This window comes from Halichoeres trimaculatus, unplaced genomic scaffold (assembly GCF_033239565.1).
Source record: "Halichoeres trimaculatus isolate MK-OKI-2021-1 unplaced genomic scaffold, fHalTri1.1 fHalTri1_scaffold_2, whole genome shotgun sequence".
NCBI lineage: Eukaryota > Metazoa > Chordata > Actinopteri > Labriformes > Labridae > Halichoeres > Halichoeres trimaculatus.
In genome coordinates, this window is record NW_027437180.1 from 4,078,736 (window position 1) to 4,096,557 (window position 17,822).

Below are 17,822 nucleotides of genomic sequence, written 5' to 3' on the forward strand. Positions count from 1 at the left end.
CCTCGGCCTGAGCCAGGGCACCTTCTAGCAGGGCTAGAAGGTGCCCTCGGCCGAAGGCCGAGGGCACTATTGTATTTCGTCCGTTTCTTTTTTCTTTTTATTAGGGTCCTCGGCCTGAGCAGAGGGCACCTTCTAGCAAGAGCTAGAAGGTGCCCTCCGCCGAAGGCGGAGGGCACTATTGTTCCTCGTCCGTTTCTTTTTTCTTATTATTCCACACCGTCTTTGAACGCAATTTTGACCCCCTAAACATGCTCGAAAACTCACCAAAATTGGCACGCACATCAGGATCGCCAAAAAATTCGATAAAATACCAAACATGACCCCCGACATCCCATAATACTCTCTCTAGAGCCAAAAAACCTCTAAAAAAAAAATAAAAAAACACACAAAAACGGCCCTAGCCGCCACTAGGAATGTCGTAGAGAGATGCAACCAACACCAAAATTTTCAGCTCAATGAGACGCAAAAATCATACGCTGCTACCCTGGACCTATCTCCAACAGGAAGCCGGCTATTTTGCCTTTCAAAATAAGAGTTTTCTGCATTTTTGCCCTTTCTTCAAAAATTATCTCCTCCGAAACCAAAAATGACACATGCTTGAAAATACCATCACATGACAGACTAGACCCTGCTCTCCAAAAGTTGTGAAGGAAGTTGTTGTTTCGGGCCCGGTTTTCGAATGGCGAGCCCTCAAAGCCGCTGACCGCTTTTGGCCGATTTAGGATTTCTCCATGTTAGCAGATGAGGAGAAAAGATTTCAGGTCAAAACACACATTCTACTAGTGCCGCATTTGGGCCTCTAGACAAAAAACTAAAAGTCATAGAGCTTTAAAAATTACATGATTGGATTCCTGACAAAATTCCCTACAACCATACGATATTTTTACACACATTAAGCCAACATTGTGGCCTACAGGACAAGTAGTTCGGCCATTTCTCTAAAGTAAAAAATCCATTTCTAGCACTTTTCCAGCGCTTTTCCAGCGTTTTTGTGACGCATTTGGGCTTCTAGACAAAAAAGTATAACTCGTACAGATTTAAAAATGCCAAAAATGGATTCCTGACAAGATCTTCTATCAAACATGATATTTTTGACACAGATTGGGATAAAATTGTGGACTCTGTGAGGACTTCTTTACATTACATGCCTGATAAACTCTCAGTCTCCACTCTGTTTGGGGTTCTGTCACGCTAATTAGAATTCCAAGCATGCAGCAGGTGATGTCATTCAGCACAGCAGAGGATACGTTGCCATGGTATCAACTGACTCCCAGACATCCCATAATATTCTCTCAGAGCCATTAGGCTCACTTTCACCCTATGCACACCAAAACAGCCCTAACTGGGGCTAGGAATGTCGTAGAGAGATGAAATTAACGCCAAAATGTTCGTCTTATTTTGATGGACACATTGGAGGGAAAACCGGCAGGAGCCCGAGGACCCGTCTAACGCTGCTTGCAGCTTTAATTATTATTCCCTCCTCCAGTAAATCGCTTATTAGGTCCACTAAACATATTCGAAAACTCACCAAAATTGGCACACACATTGTGACAGCCAAAAAATTTTATAAAATGAATAAAATTCAACCCGACATCCCATAATAATCTCTCTACAGCCAAAAAACCTCTAAAAACCACTCAAAAACACACAAAAATGGCTCTAGCTCGGGCCAGGAATGTCGTAGAGAGATGAAACCAACATCAAAACGTTCGTCTCATTGAGACGCACAAAAAATATAGGAGATATTTTTGCGTTGCTCCAACAGGAAGCTGCCAATTTGCCCGCCAAAATAAGAGTTTTCAGAATTTTAAGCCTTTCTACAAACATTAACTTGTCAATAACCAAAAATGGTACAGGCTTGAAAATTGCCTCACATGACAGACCAGACCCTGTTCTACAAAAGTTGTGGGGGAATTTGTTGTTTCGGGCCCGGTTTTCGAATGGCGAGCCCTCAAAGTCGCCGACCATGCAATGTTAACAGATGGGAGAGCAGCCCTCCCCGAGCAGTTGGGCCTCTAGACAAAAAAGTAAAAGTCGCACAGCTTTAAAAATGACATGGTTGGATTCCTCGCAAAATGCTCTTCAAGAAAATCATATTTTTACACAGATTAGGTCAACATTCTGGCCTACAGGATGAGAAGTTGTCCCTTTTGGGAATTTGATCCTCCCCCAGGGCTGTGATGATGTCACCCACTGATTAGGAGCTCCACACAGCTGGTCACATGACTCAGCAGAGGCAACAATGACTCTCTCCTCCATTAAAGTGCTTACTAGACCCCCTGAACATGCTCAAAAACTCACCAAAATTGGCACACACATTTCAAGCATCAAACTCTTCAATATAATACCAAACATCCCATAATATTCCCTCTGTCCACATTCTGACACATTAAAACAGCCATAGCAGCCAGTAGGAATGTCCTAGAGAGATCAAACCAACATCAAAATGTTCATCTCATTAAGACGAACACATTATTTGCTGACACCCTGACCTTTCCCTGACAGGAAGTTGTCTATTTCTCTTCAAAGAAATATTTCCACACATTTTTTCCCCTACCTACACTTTTTGATTGCTTATAACACCCCCAAGCATGCTTTGAAACTCACCAAAATTGCCACACACATTATGAGTGCCCTAAATTTCCATATGGTACTTAACATGACCCCAAAGATCCCATAATATGCTCTACAGCGCCACCTAGGCACACTAAAACGGCCCTAATAGGTGCTAGGAATGTCCTAGAGAGATGAAACCACCACCAAAATGTTCGTCTTATTCTGTTGGACACAGTGGGGCCAATACCATGATAGTAGGGCCAAACCGGCATGAGCCCCGAGGACCCGTCTAACGCTGCTTGCAGCTTTAATTTCTTATTATTATTCCGCACTCCAGTAAATCGCTTATTAGAACCCCTAAACATATTCAAAAACTCACCAAAATTGGCACACACGTTCTAAGTGTCCAAAATTTACGTTTGATACCAAACATGACCCCCGACATCCCATAATTAGCTCAATAGCGCCACCTAGGCACACAAATAGGGTCCTAGCTCGGGCCAGGAATGTCGTAGAGACATGAAACCAACGCCAAAATGTTCGTGTCATTGAGACGCACAAAAAATATAGGAGATATTTTTGCGTTGCTCCAACAGGAAGCTGCCAATTTGCCCGCCAAAATAAGAGTTTTCAGAATTTTAAGCCTTTCTACAAACATTAAATCCGCTGGAACCAAAAATGGCACTGGCATGAAAAGTGGCTCACATGACAGACCAGACCCTGTTCTACAAAAGTTGTTCAGGAAGTTGTTGTTTCGGGCCCGGTTTTCGAATGGCGAGCCCTCAAAGTCGCCGACCACGCAATGTTAACAGATGGGAGAGGAGCTTCTGTGAAGCAGTTGGGCCTCTAGAAAAAAAAATAAAAGTCGCACAGCTTTGAAAATGACATGGTTGGATTCCTCGCAAAATGTTCTACAAGAAAATCATATTTTTACACAGATTGGGTCAACATTCTGGCCTACAGGATGAGAAGTTTGTTCCTTTTTTGGGGGGACTTGATCCTCCCCTTGGGCTGCTGCATTCCTGTGATGATGTCACACACTGATTAGGTATTCCATGCAGCAGCTGGTGATGTCACTCAGCTTAGCAGAGGATACGTTGCCATGGTATCAACTGACTCCACGACATCCCATAATATTCTCTCAGAGCCATTAGGCTCACTTCCACCCCACAAACACCAAAACAGCCCTAACTGGGGCTAGGAATGTCATAGAGAGATGAAACAAACGCCAAAATGTTCGTCTCATTTTGTTGGACACATTGGAGGGAAAACCGGCAGGAGCCCGAGGACCCGTCTAACGCTGCTTGCAGCTTTAATTTACCTTTGTACCTGCTACAAAAGCTGCTTCAATCGTCTTGCAGCATGTGTATTGTTGTTCATGGATAGCAGTTTAGCTCTTCTCGAATAAAAGCCTGAGGACTTTTCTGCTTTATTGTTATCTATAGAGAATTCACAAAGGTGTCAGATGAAAAAGTCTGAATTCAGGACGGATATATTTACACCATCAGGCCTCTACCTAAAGAGACAAGCACTCACAAGAAACCTGCTGCATAATAGTAGAAAATTCCTGAAACCACATGGCTCTTAATGTTCCCCATGACCTGAAAGAAAAAACAAGTTTGGTCGTAGTGAGGCAGCAAACTTCAAGCTTATACAAGTGTTGTGACAAAATAATGCTGCAAAGAAATCTGTGTATTCTTTTGATATTTGGTTTTGAATTGAAATACAAAATACTGTTTTGTTTTGTTTTTTATAAAAACAAATAGATGAAACTTTGGTTTTTAATGTCCCATTTGTTAACATAGATCACATAAAGGGCAGTTTAATTACAGGTTGATTTTGATTTTAGTTTTTTATTTGTCAGATCATTGTTTGTGGGGAGTTCTTTCACCTGTTGATTTTTATTCTATTTTATTTTTTAATTAAAAAAGCTGTCGATCCTAATGCATGCAAGCAACCAGGTCAACAACCTACGATGAGCGGACAAATTAAATAAAGTATGTGTATAAAAAAGCCTGTGACCTGTAATTTCACTCACCTTTATTTGTGGAAAAAAGTGGGATATATATACATTTTCCCATTTTTAATATAAACATTTTTAAAGCTGAGATCTGGACAAAAGGAACTGTTTTCTGTTTCAGGTTTTTTATTTGTTTGATCCACAAGTGAAAGAAATTCAGACTGGGATACCTGAAAACCACTGAAACAAAGTTGTTATAAAGACTAAAAATATGAAATTGATAATAGTGTTCTTCAAGTACTTAAAGAGATAATTGTGGGGTGAAATAAAAACAAATCATTAAGTTGATGACTTCTCTTATTCAATGCTTAAAATATAGAACAAATGTGTCTGAAAAATCTTGAGAACATTTCTGGACCAGTTTAGAGTTTAAGAAAATAAATCATGAAAAAAATGTCACTTATTTTGTCCATGATGTTCTGCTTAAACAAAGGTCCAGTTAAAGAAGTGCACACGAACACACATTATACATTTAAAACCAATTATTTCTTACCCTGAGTGTCCAAAGAGTCACCTTCAATCACAGTGAGAAACTGTTCACTCCTCATCCTACATCAGTGTGTTTGCTGCTTCCTCAAAAACACCATATTCTAAACAAACCACAACCAGTAGATGACTTTTCTACTTTGGTGTCTCTACATAAACTTGTAAACAACAGAAAGGAAAGGTGTTTTAGTGTATTGATGCGTTTTACATGGATTTGTTAAAGAAAAGAGAAGGACAAGTCGATGAGCAGCTGCTATCACCATGATCAATCTGTGATGTTTGGAGTCTCCCTGAACCAAAGCTCAACAACCTGAGAGACAAACATGAGTTCAGTGTGAAGAGGAAAAGCTCCAGTATCTCCTACTTTTACAATCAGCCTCGATCTCTCCAACAACACTTAGTTTGGAGCATTTTTAGGGAAAGAGAAAACACAAGTTGTCCGACTTTCAGACTGAGTGGACGAGCTGCTGCTTGCTTGAGTCTCTACGGTTCTCATGTGTGCTTTAAGGACAGCCTCCCGCTCAGGATTTATCAACTCTACACCCAGAGAATCCTCCTCACGTCTCCTGTTGCGTTCACTGAACTGAGTAAACTATGGCAGAAGTAGCTCCAGCTCCCGCCGCTGCTCCGGCCAAAGCGGCCAAGAAGAAGAGCAGCAAGCCGGCCAAGAGCGGCCCCAGCGTGGGCGAGCTCATCCTCAAAGCCGTGGCTGCCTCCAAGGAGCGGAGCGGCGTGTCGCTGGCTGCTCTCAAGAAGGCTCTGGCTGCCGGAGGATACGATGTGGACAAGAACAAGGCCCGCGTCAAGACCGCTGTCAAGAGCCTGGTAGCAAAGGGAACTCTGGTCCAGACCAAGGGAACCGGGGCATCTGGATCCTTCAAGATGAACAAGAAGGTGGCAGAGAAGAAGGTTAAGAAGCCCGCAAAGAAAGCCGCTCCTAAAGCCAAGAAGCCAGCAGCCAAGAAAGTAGCAGCGGCCAAGAAGCCCAAGGCCGCTAAGAAGGCAGCGACCCCGAAGAAGGCCAAGAAACCCGCAGCGGCCAAGAAAGCTGCAACAAAGAGCCCCAAGAAGGCCGCTAAGAGTCCCAAAAAGACCAAGCCCGCCAAGAGCCCCAAGAAGGCCGTGAAGAAGGCTCCTGCAGCCAAGAAAGCGCCCGCTAAGAAGGTGGCCAAGCCCAAAGCCAAGAAGACAGCAGCCAAGAAGAAGTGAGCTGTTAACATTTTAGCATCTAATTAAGGAACAAAACGGCTCTTTTAAGAGCCACACACGTCTCACACTAAATGACAATTTCCTGCTCAGCACAGGTTGCCATGTCCGCTTTTTTCCTCGCTCAGTGCAGCTCCCAAACCTAACCCTTTTTGTTTGTTTGTTTGTTTGTTTCTTTGTTTTTTGCATTAGTCTGTTGAAGAAGTGAGTCTCCATGGGTGTGGATTATAAATAAGCGATAATGTCCAAAGAGATCGTACTGCACATAGAGAGTAACTGATACTGGAAATGTCATCATCAGACCCTTGGTGTCAGCGTCCACTGGTTACTTTAGAACACAGAAGCAACAAGTATTAATCTGAACTAGGTCATGACTGAGACCATTTTCCAGGGGCTATGTGGATCATAATCATGATTTTATTACAACTCAGCAAGGTTGCCATGTCCGCGCTTTTACCGCCCAATCCAGCTCCTTTCTTAACATTTGATTTCTGTGTGTGGGCTGAGTGGATGTTTGGGCTTGGATTCAGTATTAATTAATAATAAAAATGAATGTCAACATCGATTATCATTTTCCTTATTATTTATGTATTTATAAACCAACAACTTGATGAATCCATTATCAGGTAGGATAGTGTAAATGTAGTAAAAAAAAAAAAAAAAAAAAAAAAAAAAGTGATTATTTAGTGCAGTGTTTCTCAAATCCGGTCCTGGGCCCCTGTGCCCTGCATGTTTTAGATGTTACCCTACTCCAGCACACCTGATTCAGATGAATGGCTCGTTATCAGGCTGGAGCAGACTTTGATGACGGGCTGATCATTTGAATAAAATTAAAATTAGAGGGATTAATCTGGTTCACGCAGAAAAAGACCACATCTGTTCTACACCTTTATTTGAACTTTGATGTTTTCAGGAATGAATAAGCAATGTGAGCAGTGAAGACTGATCTACATCAGATATATGTGACAATAGTTAACTCAGCTTTGCATTGAGCACGCTGCTCGGATTAGATCCTCATTGAAGGTGTAATAGAGCAGAGTTCAGCCCTGAGGAGCAAACTGTGCTATGCTGACGTGGGATTCATGGGATATCACCATAACGGGTGGTTGTCATAACTGATACAAACCCGGATGTAGGCGCCAAATCCACGCAAATCTGGATGAACTCACTGAGCGTTTACTCATAAGAGGTCGTGGGAAATTGAATGCATTGGCACTCGATCAATAATATGGGTACATGTACAAAAAGTTGAGTCATATTTATTAATTTCATTGGTGAAAGGATCTCTTTAGAGGTGAGTGGGTGGCTCTTAAAAGAGCCGTTGGTTTGGTTTGATAGCAGAGCTGTTTACTTGGAGCTGGTGTACTTGGTCACAGCCTTGGTGCCCTCGGACACGGCGTGCTTGGCCAGCTCACCGGGCAGCAGCAGGCGGACGGCGGTCTGGATCTCCCGCGACGTGATGGTGGAGCGCTTGTTGTAGTGAGCCAGACGAGAGGCCTCACCGGCGATGCGCTCGAAGATGTCGCTGACGAACGAGTTCATGATGCCCATAGCTTTGGACGAGATGCCGGTGTCGGGGTGGACCTGCTTCAGGACCTTGTAGACGTAGATGGCATAGCTCTCCTTCCTGGTCCTCCTCCTCTTCTTGCCGCTCTTGGTGGCTTTAGACACGGCTTTCTTGGAGCCCTTCTTGGGCGCTTTCACTGTCTCAGGCATATTTGCTGGCTGTTCACTCAGACGATGACGGACTTTAGCCGGGGGCGCTTTGTTAAAGGCTCCTCCATGCAAATAAAGCCGTGCTGCAGCTCATGCAGGATTGGCTGGGACTGGGGTCCGAACTGAGGGGGGAGGTTTTGGCTTTGTCTCAAATCCTCGAGCAGTTAACGCTTCATCCGTGCGCCGTGCGCCAAATTTCTTTGTGCGTCTTGATCCAGTCATCAGTTGTGTCTTTTTTTTTTTTTCGTTGAGCATGAATTGAATGTCCAGAGTCTCACAGAAAACAGCACAGAGAATGAGAAGAGACACTTTCTGCAGTTTAAAAAGAGTTTGGAAAAAGGGAAATCAAGTTTCAGCCGCTCCATCGGACTTTCTGAAAGCACGGGAGGGTTTGGAGATAATTTTCTGTCTGTGACAAAGGCTTTGTGCAGTTTGTCAGATTTATGTCTGATCTGATTTAATCAAGAGTTATCACTCCAACATACAGCTCCAAACTCTTACTAATAATAACGAACAATCAGGGTTTACTTTTCCCCAGCGTTGAGCATGCATGCTCCAAAACACAAGCACTCAAACAACTATTATAATCAAATGAAAATTATCAAATTATTATTGAATAATTACACTAAATATCATTGCATTAAGTTTTTCTGTGACATCAGAGTTTGACTATAAATTCGACCTCTGTTTTTTTTTTTTTTTTTTTTTTTTTCAGCATCAAAATCAGACTTTGTATTTCAAAAAACATCAAATTTCTAGCACCAATTGTTTTTTCTTCCTTAAGTTTGGTTTCGATGTTGACAAAAATTCGAATTCATTAAGCAGTTGGTTTTAAATCCTTAATTAGAAGTGCTCTGTAAAGAAATTTGAGTATATTTTTTAAAATTTTTATTATTTATTTTTATGATTTATGAATTAAAAATAACTGTAAGCAATATTAGTCCAAACTCTGGAAGCATCCATGGCAATGTGTAGATAATCATTTTTAGATTGATGATGATCCAGAGGAAAATGTTTATCCATCCTCATGTTTCTAAAACCACACTCAGGCTTATTACACTTTGGCACTACAGTTACTCATCGCTCTCGGATCAAAAAAAAAAAAAAAATTCAATGTTTGGTGAAGGTGGCAGTGCAACCACAGGAGGAGATTATGACTTGTTCCCTTTAATGTTTAGGGAACATCAGGCTTTGTTAGGTTTCAGTGTAAACAAGAGGGAACGTTCTCCAAACGTTAGATCTTGATCTGGGTCTAACTAACCTTTAGAAAACCATCGGGTTAAGTTCTCCTTAGGTTCTGTGTTACTAGAGCCAGTGTAAAAGAAAATGATATTAAAAACTTCACATTCTCAAAAAAAATTAACATTAAATAAAATCATCATCCTCAAAATATTGACTGTTCAAAAAAACAAGTGTCAGATGAAGCAATGTCTTGTAGTGACAATGGCATCAGCCAATCACCTCTGGATCATGTGTCAGTCAGCTCTAACAGCTGTTTGTGTGTCTGCACATGTGCGCTGTCATCACCCAAACATAAACAGTAACAGAGCTTCATCAACCTGCTTAAAAACACTTTCACACAAAGAAAACCTGCTCTCTGTTTTATTGTGACCTGTCAACAAGCACACAGATCACTTCACCAGTAAAATGTTTCATTACAAGATTATTTATTATTCATTTAGCCTTTAACTAGTACACATCTGATTGTAACCCAGAAACGAATAAATTTAACTTGGGAACACTGGAAATAAGTTATAGATCTCAGGAGAACAGAAACTGTGTTTTGCTTTACAAATCCCATGCTCATGAACAAAACTTTATAAACTCCTGAGGGAATGTAACAGGTGGAAATGTGTGTGTCACGTGAGCAGTGGGGTGTATTCTGAGATGATGAATTGTCTTGCTGTATATATTTTTTACAAGTTTGATTTATTTTATGTCAAACTTTTTAAAACTGAATATGTCCAGAAATCACTGAGAGAGATTTTTTTTTTCAAACTTCCTGTAAGTGACATCCAGAAAGAGCATAAGAGTGTGGCTCTTATCGTCTAATTCAACGCACTTTGTCAAGGAAGATTTGTCAGGTGGACCTTGTGGGCTCCCAAAGTATCCTCTTAATATTTTGTCCCCAAATTTACTGTTTTTATCAAAATCTCTTCAGGAGAAATAGAAGAATCAGGATGTGTAACTTGATGAATAATATTTTGGCTTGTGTGCACCTCCTGATGAAGACTGACATAGAGAGAAGGACTAAAGCTGAGAGGGGTGAAGAGGCTTTGCTTCTCCTCTTCCTCTCTCTGTTAATCTTCATTCTTCTCTGCTTTATATCTCCTATCTCTCTGTTAGACTGCCACAGAGAAGATTCAGCATACCTACAGCCATCAGGCTTTTTTTTATTTGCAAACAGAAGATGAGCTGACAGATGATTGAATTTTCCCATGACAGTAAACATACTGTACACAACTTCAAATAACTGTAATACCTTGAATCCATGCTTACCACAGTGACCAACAAAGTTTTATTGCCTTGACAGCTCATTTTCCATGAGGAAGGACATCATCCTCCTTTTTTACCTGATGTTGTTCAGCACCTCGGACAGCTACAAGAATACGACACTCCCAGAGGAGGAGGAGGACACAGAGGGAGTGAATTATGAGAAAACTTTCTGTTTCTGTAGCAAGAAGTAACAAAAACAAAGAGTCATTAAAAGTTCAACATCAAAAGATGTTTCTGTAGACTCCACATCATGTGTAAGCTGCAGTGTCATCCTATGATGTAAACATGAGCAAAACATGATGAAGCTGTTTGAACAGCCTAGATTAAACAGGAATCCCTCCTCCAGTCAAGACTGAAGCAGTTTTTCATGGTGTGAGTCATGGTCTAAGTCCTTACTTGGAGTTTTGTGTCAGTTCAAAGTCGACAGTCTGGGAAGCTAAAGCAGGTGCGTCTGAGACCCTCATAGAGGATCACATGGTTTCTGAATAACTCTTCCTCAAGCAAACACAGGATTTGTTTGGGTCTTTCATCAACTTATTTCCTCTTAGACAATTTATCATTAGAATCTAAAACGATTCAGCACTTAAAGCACAATTCCTGCTGTGGTTATCGCTTTCAATTCCAGGTTGAAGGTTTGACGCAGGAGCTCCAAACCACCACTGTGTGGCAGCATTGGGTTGTTCAATGGAGCAGTGCTCTGCTGAGGTGATTGTTGACCTCTTGACTGGCTCATTAATCTGTTCAAACTTTTACTCCATCGTTGGAGTGTCTATTTTTTGTTTGACGTTAAGTGAAATCATTGTTGTAGGTAATCATAGGCATATATTCACAATGTCGACCATTGGATAATGATTTAGTGATTGTATTTGTGATGTCTTATCAAGACTTCTGTCTGACTCACATTTTCTAGGTATAAGATAAGATAAGATAAGATAAACTTTATTGTCCCCGGAGGGAAATTTGTGATGGACAAAGTGCAGTGCTGCTCACATCTGATGCACATTCGCTCATACGTACATTCATACTGACAACAGAATACAATTAAAATACAAAACCATGCCTGTTGTAAATAAATAAGTAACTGAGTAAAAGCTGTGTTTGCTGTGGCATGCCACCAATGACACAACATGTGAATAAATACAACAAACCGGTACAGTGTTAAAATCAGTGCCAATAAATGGAGATTTAAAAGATTGGTGGAAGAAAGAATAAGAACCCCCTTCTTGCTCATGCACTAGACAATTGTGTTATGTCACCGCTGATTGTTTATTAAGTAAAGTTATGGAAGTAGGGAGGAAGGAGAGTTTGAAGCGATTACTTTTCGCTCTACTGGCTCTGAACCGTCTTCCGGAGGGCAGTAACTCATATTCTGAGTGGAGAACATGGGAAGGGTCGTTTAAAATATGTTGTGCCCTGCTGACAACTATTTTTTCAAAGGTAGTTTGAAGGGACAGGTAATCTTTTTTGCCTATCACTTTCATAGCGCATTTAAGCAGTTTGTTGATCTTCGATTTGCACTGAACAGATAAGGAGCCAAACCAGGCTGCCATCCCATATCTGATCAGGCTCCCCATAACAGCATTATAGAAAGTCAACATCACATTCTCACTGACACCAAACAATCTGAGTCTACGAAGGAAATGCAGTCTCTGGGCAAGTTTGGCACACAAGAAATCAACATGCACATCCCACTTTAGTAAGATGTCTATCTGAATGCCCAAATATGTGTAAGACTCCACCTGCTCAATTAGACTGTGACTTATTAAAACAGGGTCATGTGATCTAACTGCCCTTGGATCGAATATCATCTCTTTAGTTTTGCTAGTGTTCAGAATGAGATGATGTTCCTCACACCAAGCCTGAAATGAGACAACCTCATTTAGGTAGACAGAAGGGCAGCCATCAACATGCAAGAGGCTAAGAATAAGAGTGTCATCTGAAAATTTTATGACAAAGTTATCTTCTTGATGACTGGCTCTGCAGTATGTCAGCTCTTTAGTTGGGTGTTGTGGCTTATCACACATAAGCCACCAAAGTTTTATTTTGTGAGGACATTCCTGTTGTGATGGATGTCCTGCTGCAGGTCAGTGTGTATGAAACGCTTTGTGAACACATCATCACAGAGGGGACATCATCTGTGTGGACTGAGGTGGTTCTTTCAAGAGCTTTGATTTAACTCACAGAACAGGTTTTACCTGATGTGGTTCAGCACCCTGGACAGCAGGAGCAGCGCTACACTCCCAGAGGAGGAGGACACAGAGGGAGTGATGGACTCTGTGGATGAAGGTAAAAGACAACATTGAAGAAACATTGAATCTGAAATGTTACTGTGCACTCCTCACTATGTGTGAGTGGCCTAACTGTGTGAGCATATGAAGAAAAATAAACTTGAAGAGAAGCAAAGAGAGAAACACAAACATCATGAAGCTGATGGAGCTGTGACTGGACAGGAATTCCTCCACCAACAAACTGAAGCATCATTAGTCGATGGTTCGACTGAGTCCTGAGTTAAAAACCCATCTGAGTGAAAAGCCTTCAGTCAGGTAAGTGAGCTTGAAAACAGGAGTTGGGACAATTGAAGATGATCACATGAGATGAGAGGAACAACTCCTCCAGCCACCACAGGGTTAGTCTATGTATCACAATCTTAACTTTGTCTCTCAGACGTAAAACATCACGTCGGTTTGAGGAAATAGTGATTCTTCTACTGACGTAAATGGTTTGATGATGCAGGTTAGACTGATGCCACCACAGGGTTAGTCTATGTATCACAATCTTAACTTTATCTCTCTCTCTTTGTTGTATCGGCCACAGTCGTCACCCAGCGCAGGCCCTCTCCTCCGTGGAGGGGGTAGGAATCCTGGCATGGGTAGCTACCTTGGCACAACACCGGCCCAACCGTTCATATGAAAAGCAGCACAGATCACGGCTCCTGAGCAAACTGTCCCTGGAAGGGAGCTGCAGCTCAGCATGCAGAGGGGGATTGGAGACGGATGTCCAGTTTTTTGAAATAAACGTTTCCTGGAGCAGGTTTAAGTGACCTTTTGCTACACTAATGTAGCTTCACCTGCTTCCATGCACAGAGAAAGCTTGTGTGATGATGATCCTGAAGTCATTCAGCTAACTGAGTTAGCCTGGAGGAACAGGGCTCTGGTCCAGGTGTATTTGGTAGCCCAGTACGGGAGAAGCAATGGAGAACTTCTTCTAAGTTAGCAAACACTCTTGGGTCTAAAAGATATGTTATTAACTCAGTGTAGAGCTCATGCAGACCCTCAGTGATAGCTGCTGTTAGTTTGTTTGACAGGGGACTGCTGAGTCTGGCAACTATGACTCGACCATCGTTTAGTCCCATCCACTGAGCTAGATGGGTGAGAGTGACAGATAAAATTAGTTCATGATGTGCTGCGGGAGGGGGCCATTAATTAATTAAACAAATATTATGTTAATTGATTAAATGAGTGACTCATAGGAGAAAGATGCATTGCATTTTGTGTGTGTTTGAGACTTCCGTTTGATTGATATTTTCAGCGGGATTGGGCTCTTTTGTTGGTGTGGTGGCTCTTAAAAGAGCCTTTGTGTTATTGTTCAGAGCTGCAGACAGTTTAAGCTCTCTCTCCACGGATGCGGCGGGCCAGCTGGATGTCTTTGGGCATGATGGTGACTCTCTTGGCGTGGATGGCGCACAGGTTGGTGTCCTCGAACAGCCCCACCAGGTAAGCCTCGCTGGCCTCCTGCAGAGCCATGACAGCAGAGCTCTGGAAGCGCAGGTCGGTCTTGAAGTCCTGAGCGATTTCTCGGACCAGGCGCTGGAAGGGCAGCTTGCGGATGAGCAGCTCGGTGGATTTCTGGTAGCGGCGGATCTCCCGGAGAGCCACGGTCCCGGGCCTGTAACGGTGAGGCTTCTTGACGCCGCCGGTGGCCGGGGCGCTCTTCCGGGCAGCCTTGGTGGCCAGCTGCTTCCTGGGGGCTTTGCCTCCGGTGGATTTACGAGCGGTCTGCTTGGTTCTTGCCATGCTGTCTTCTTTCTCTGACTTGGAGAAATATGTGGAGCAGAGCGGAGCCTTGCTGCTCTTAAAGCGGAGGAGCGGCTGTGAAACGGTGACGCTGCTTGAGAGCTCCGGCTGCTGATTGGTGAGAGGCCGCTCCTGGAGCTCAGCCCCGCAGAGGAGGGGGACAGAGCCCCCGCATCAAGCTCCGCTGCTCATTGGAGAGCGTGCTGGAGCGGAGCTGAGCTCGGGCCGCCCTCTGCTGCGCTGCTCCAAGCCTCTTTACGGGTTGGTGCGCCGGGGAAATGCGCGCGCTCCCAGCCTATATCAAGGGGGCTTTGAGCCGAAGGGCGCATCATTTCTCTGAATCCCGACTCACGAAAGATTAACTATGAGTGGTAGAGGCAAAACCGGTGGCAAAGCCAGAGCTAAGGCCAAGACCCGTTCATCCCGTGCCGGGCTCCAGTTCCCCGTGGGTCGTGTCCACAGGCTGCTGCGTAAAGGAAACTATGCTCAGCGTGTTGGAGCCGGTGCCCCCGTCTACCTGGCGGCTGTGCTGGAGTACCTGACCGCTGAGATCCTGGAGTTGGCCGGAAACGCCGCTCGTGACAACAAGAAGACCCGTATCATCCCCCGTCACCTGCAGCTGGCTGTGCGCAACGACGAGGAGCTCAACAAGCTGCTGGGCGGAGTGACCATCGCTCAGGGCGGCGTGCTGCCCAACATCCAGGCTGTACTGCTGCCCAAGAAGACCGAGAAGGCCGCCAAGAAGTAAAGTCTCATACCTGACTGCTAACAACACAAAGGCTCTTTTAAGAGCCACTCACCTCCACCAGAGAGACAATTTCCTACCCAAAGTACCAGAGAGTTAAGGCTTCACTGAAGAATGCAGTCAGACAATCTCGCAAATAATCCATTGAGATTAATAGACCTACACTGATCACTGATCTGCGGCTGATTTGCTTTCCTACATTATAAATGTATCCACTTTTATCCATAGTTTCTTAGTTGTGACTGCTGTCATCAACTGTTGTGTCATCATGCATGGTACTCACAGGAGGACAGCAGGCTTTCCCTTCTTCTGCTCATAGCTCACTGTGGTCATGATGCCACTGAGGGCCAGTTCAGAGCACTGTGATTTTGTAACGATAAGCTAATAACTATTTAAGATATTTTCCTTTCAGATGAGTAAAAGAACCATATTCTCAAGTTATAACTTACATCTAATCAGTTATTATACACAGTTACCTTTCAAGTCATCAAATGTTTTCTTGAGCAGTTTTATAATTATTTTTTAGAACAAATAGATGTGTATCAGATGTGCATAAGGAGATGTGTTGAGTCAAAAGTGTATCAGGGAATTAGTTGTCTACAGTAAACATGCTCCTAATAACAAACATACAAATTTCAAAGGTTCCCACTAAATTCCATTTTAAATTCATTTAGGTTGTTTTTGACCCATGGACAAAATCTATGCAGCTCATAGAAATAAGTAAGGAAAAAAAATGATGATTGGTGCCAGGCAAAAAAGAAAGAATATATATACTAAATACATGGCATAGCAAATAAAAACACATTATACATTATGCATTATTAATACATTCACTTCACAGAAATAGCACAGAAGCACTCGGGTCATTTTGGACCCATGTTGTGCAATAAAAGGGAAGTGGTTCAAAAAGTATTTTTATTAAAAAAAAGTAATTACAGAAAAATTAAGAGAAGTAAGAATCGTTTTTAAAAATTAATGAATAAATTAATAAAAATAAATAAAAACTTCACTGAGAAATTCCTGAAACCCTGAATGATAAAAAAAATAGGTAATTGCTAAGATATTGCACATAAAAGTACATTTCATTCAATTTGGACCCCGAGGTGCATCAAAGGGCTACTTAAAGGCTAAATAGTAAACAAATAATCTTATAATGATGCATTTTACTGGTGAAGTCATCCCTGTGCTTCTTAAGGTCACAAAATAAACAGAGAGCAGGTTTTCTTCAGGTGAAAGTTTTTTAAGCAGGTTAAAAACACAGACAAAGCTCTGTTACTGTTGTTAATGTTTGGGTTATTACAGTGCACATGTTCAGACACACAAACAGCTGTTAGAGCTGACTGACAGATGATCCAGAGGTGATCAGCAGACGTCATCATCACTAAAAGAAGTTGCTTCATATGACCTTTTTTTAACACTGAGGTTTACTTTTTTTTTTTGGTGATTTTTAATGCTGTATGTTTTGGAGTTTGAAGAACTGTGAAACTTTCAAAAACTGAATATTCTGAGACATGATTTTCTTTTACACTGACTCTAGGAACACAGAACCTAAGGAGAACGTCAACCTGTGGTTATCTAAAGGTCAGAACCAAATCAGGACGTTCCTCTTGTTTACACTGAAACCTAACAAAGCCTGATGTTCCCTAAACATTGAGGGAACCTTAAAGTTTTTCTTTGATCTGAGAACAATGAGTAACTGTAGTGCCACAGTGTAACAAGCCTGAGTGTGGCTTTGGAAACTAGAGGATGGATAAACATTTTCTTCTTCATCATCATCCATCTGAAAATGATTATCTACACATTACCATGGATGCTTCCAGAGTTTGAACCAATGTTGCTTTTAGTTTTTATTTTATTTCTATATAGCTTTAATATTCAATTTGAAATATACTCTGTCATATGAAACTACAATATGAAAACTTTTAATATTTGTTGTAAGCAGTGTCCCTTAAACACTGTGTCATACTGTTGTAGAAAATCCACTGAAGACAGGCTTTAATATAAAGTTCATACTCGGGGGAAAATTGCTAAAAAAAAAAAAAAACAGATAATCAGTTTTATAACAGAACACATCTGATTTAGGATTAAAAACCAACTGCTTAATCAATTCGAAGTTTTTCAACATTGAAACCGAATCAAAGTAAGACAAAATAATAGGTGCTAGAAATATGAAGTTTGATGCTGAAAAATAAAGCAGTGTTAGAAATTCACTTTCAAACTCTGATGACACAGAAATAATTCCATTATTTTGGATGTTTGAGTGCTTGTGTTTTTGAGAGTGTGTGCTCAACGCTGGGGAAAAGTAAACCCTGGTTATTAGTAAGAATTTGGAGCTGTATGTTCGAGTGATGAATCTCAAATAAATCAGACTAAATAATAATCTGACAAACTGAGCAAAGCTTTTATCACAGGAGGAAAATGATCTCCAAAGCCTTCTGTGCTTTCTAAAAGTCTGATGCAGCTGCTGAAAACTTGCTTTTCCTTTTTCTAAACTCTTCTTATCATTCTCTGTCCTGCTTTTACTCAGAATCAGGACACGAAGACAAATCACTTTGTCAGGACGCACAAAGACATTTGGCGCACG

General features: G+C 41.9%; 5 protein-coding genes across 5 annotated transcripts in view; 2 read left to right on the plus strand and 3 right to left on the minus strand.

The window, feature by feature from the left end:
• The window catches only part of LOC141810945 (NLR family CARD domain-containing protein 3-like), a 482,659-nt gene that overhangs the window by 149,923 nt on the left and 314,914 nt on the right, over positions 1–17,822 (minus strand). The gene's annotated exons all lie outside the window — the stretch shown is intronic.
• On the plus strand, positions 5,617–6,283 carry LOC141806125 (histone H1-like). The gene has a single exon (XM_074691394.1). The coding sequence runs from the start codon at positions 5,657–5,659 to the stop codon at positions 6,269–6,271; it is 615 nt and encodes a 204-aa protein (XP_074547495.1). The 5' UTR covers positions 5,617–5,656; the 3' UTR covers positions 6,272–6,283.
• LOC141806677 (histone H2B 1/2-like) lies at positions 7,616–7,986 on the minus strand. The gene has a single exon (XM_074692311.1). It carries the CDS (start codon positions 7,982–7,984, stop codon positions 7,616–7,618), a length of 369 nt encoding a protein of 122 aa, XP_074548412.1. The 5' UTR covers positions 7,985–7,986.
• LOC141806215 (histone H3) lies at positions 14,083–14,493 on the minus strand. Its single transcript, XM_074691560.1, has one exon. The coding sequence runs from the start codon at positions 14,491–14,493 to the stop codon at positions 14,083–14,085; it is 411 nt and encodes a 136-aa protein (XP_074547661.1).
• Positions 14,849–15,241, plus strand: LOC141806491 (histone H2A). The gene has a single exon (XM_074692056.1). It carries the CDS (start codon positions 14,858–14,860, stop codon positions 15,239–15,241), a length of 384 nt encoding a protein of 127 aa, XP_074548157.1. The 5' UTR covers positions 14,849–14,857.

Bases quoted from the DNA above. Each gene is read 5' to 3' on its own strand.
- LOC141806491 (XM_074692056.1), top strand. From the start codon at position 14,858: ATGAGTGGTAGAGGCAAAACCGGTGGCAAAGCCAGAGCTAAGGCCAAG.
- LOC141806125 (XM_074691394.1), top strand. From the start codon at position 5,657: ATGGCAGAAGTAGCTCCAGCTCCCGCCGCTGCTCCGGCCAAAGCGGCC.
- LOC141806215 (XM_074691560.1), bottom strand. From the start codon at position 14,493: ATGGCAAGAACCAAGCAGACCGCTCGTAAATCCACCGGAGGCAAAGCC.
- LOC141806677 (XM_074692311.1), bottom strand. From the start codon at position 7,984: ATGCCTGAGACAGTGAAAGCGCCCAAGAAGGGCTCCAAGAAAGCCGTG.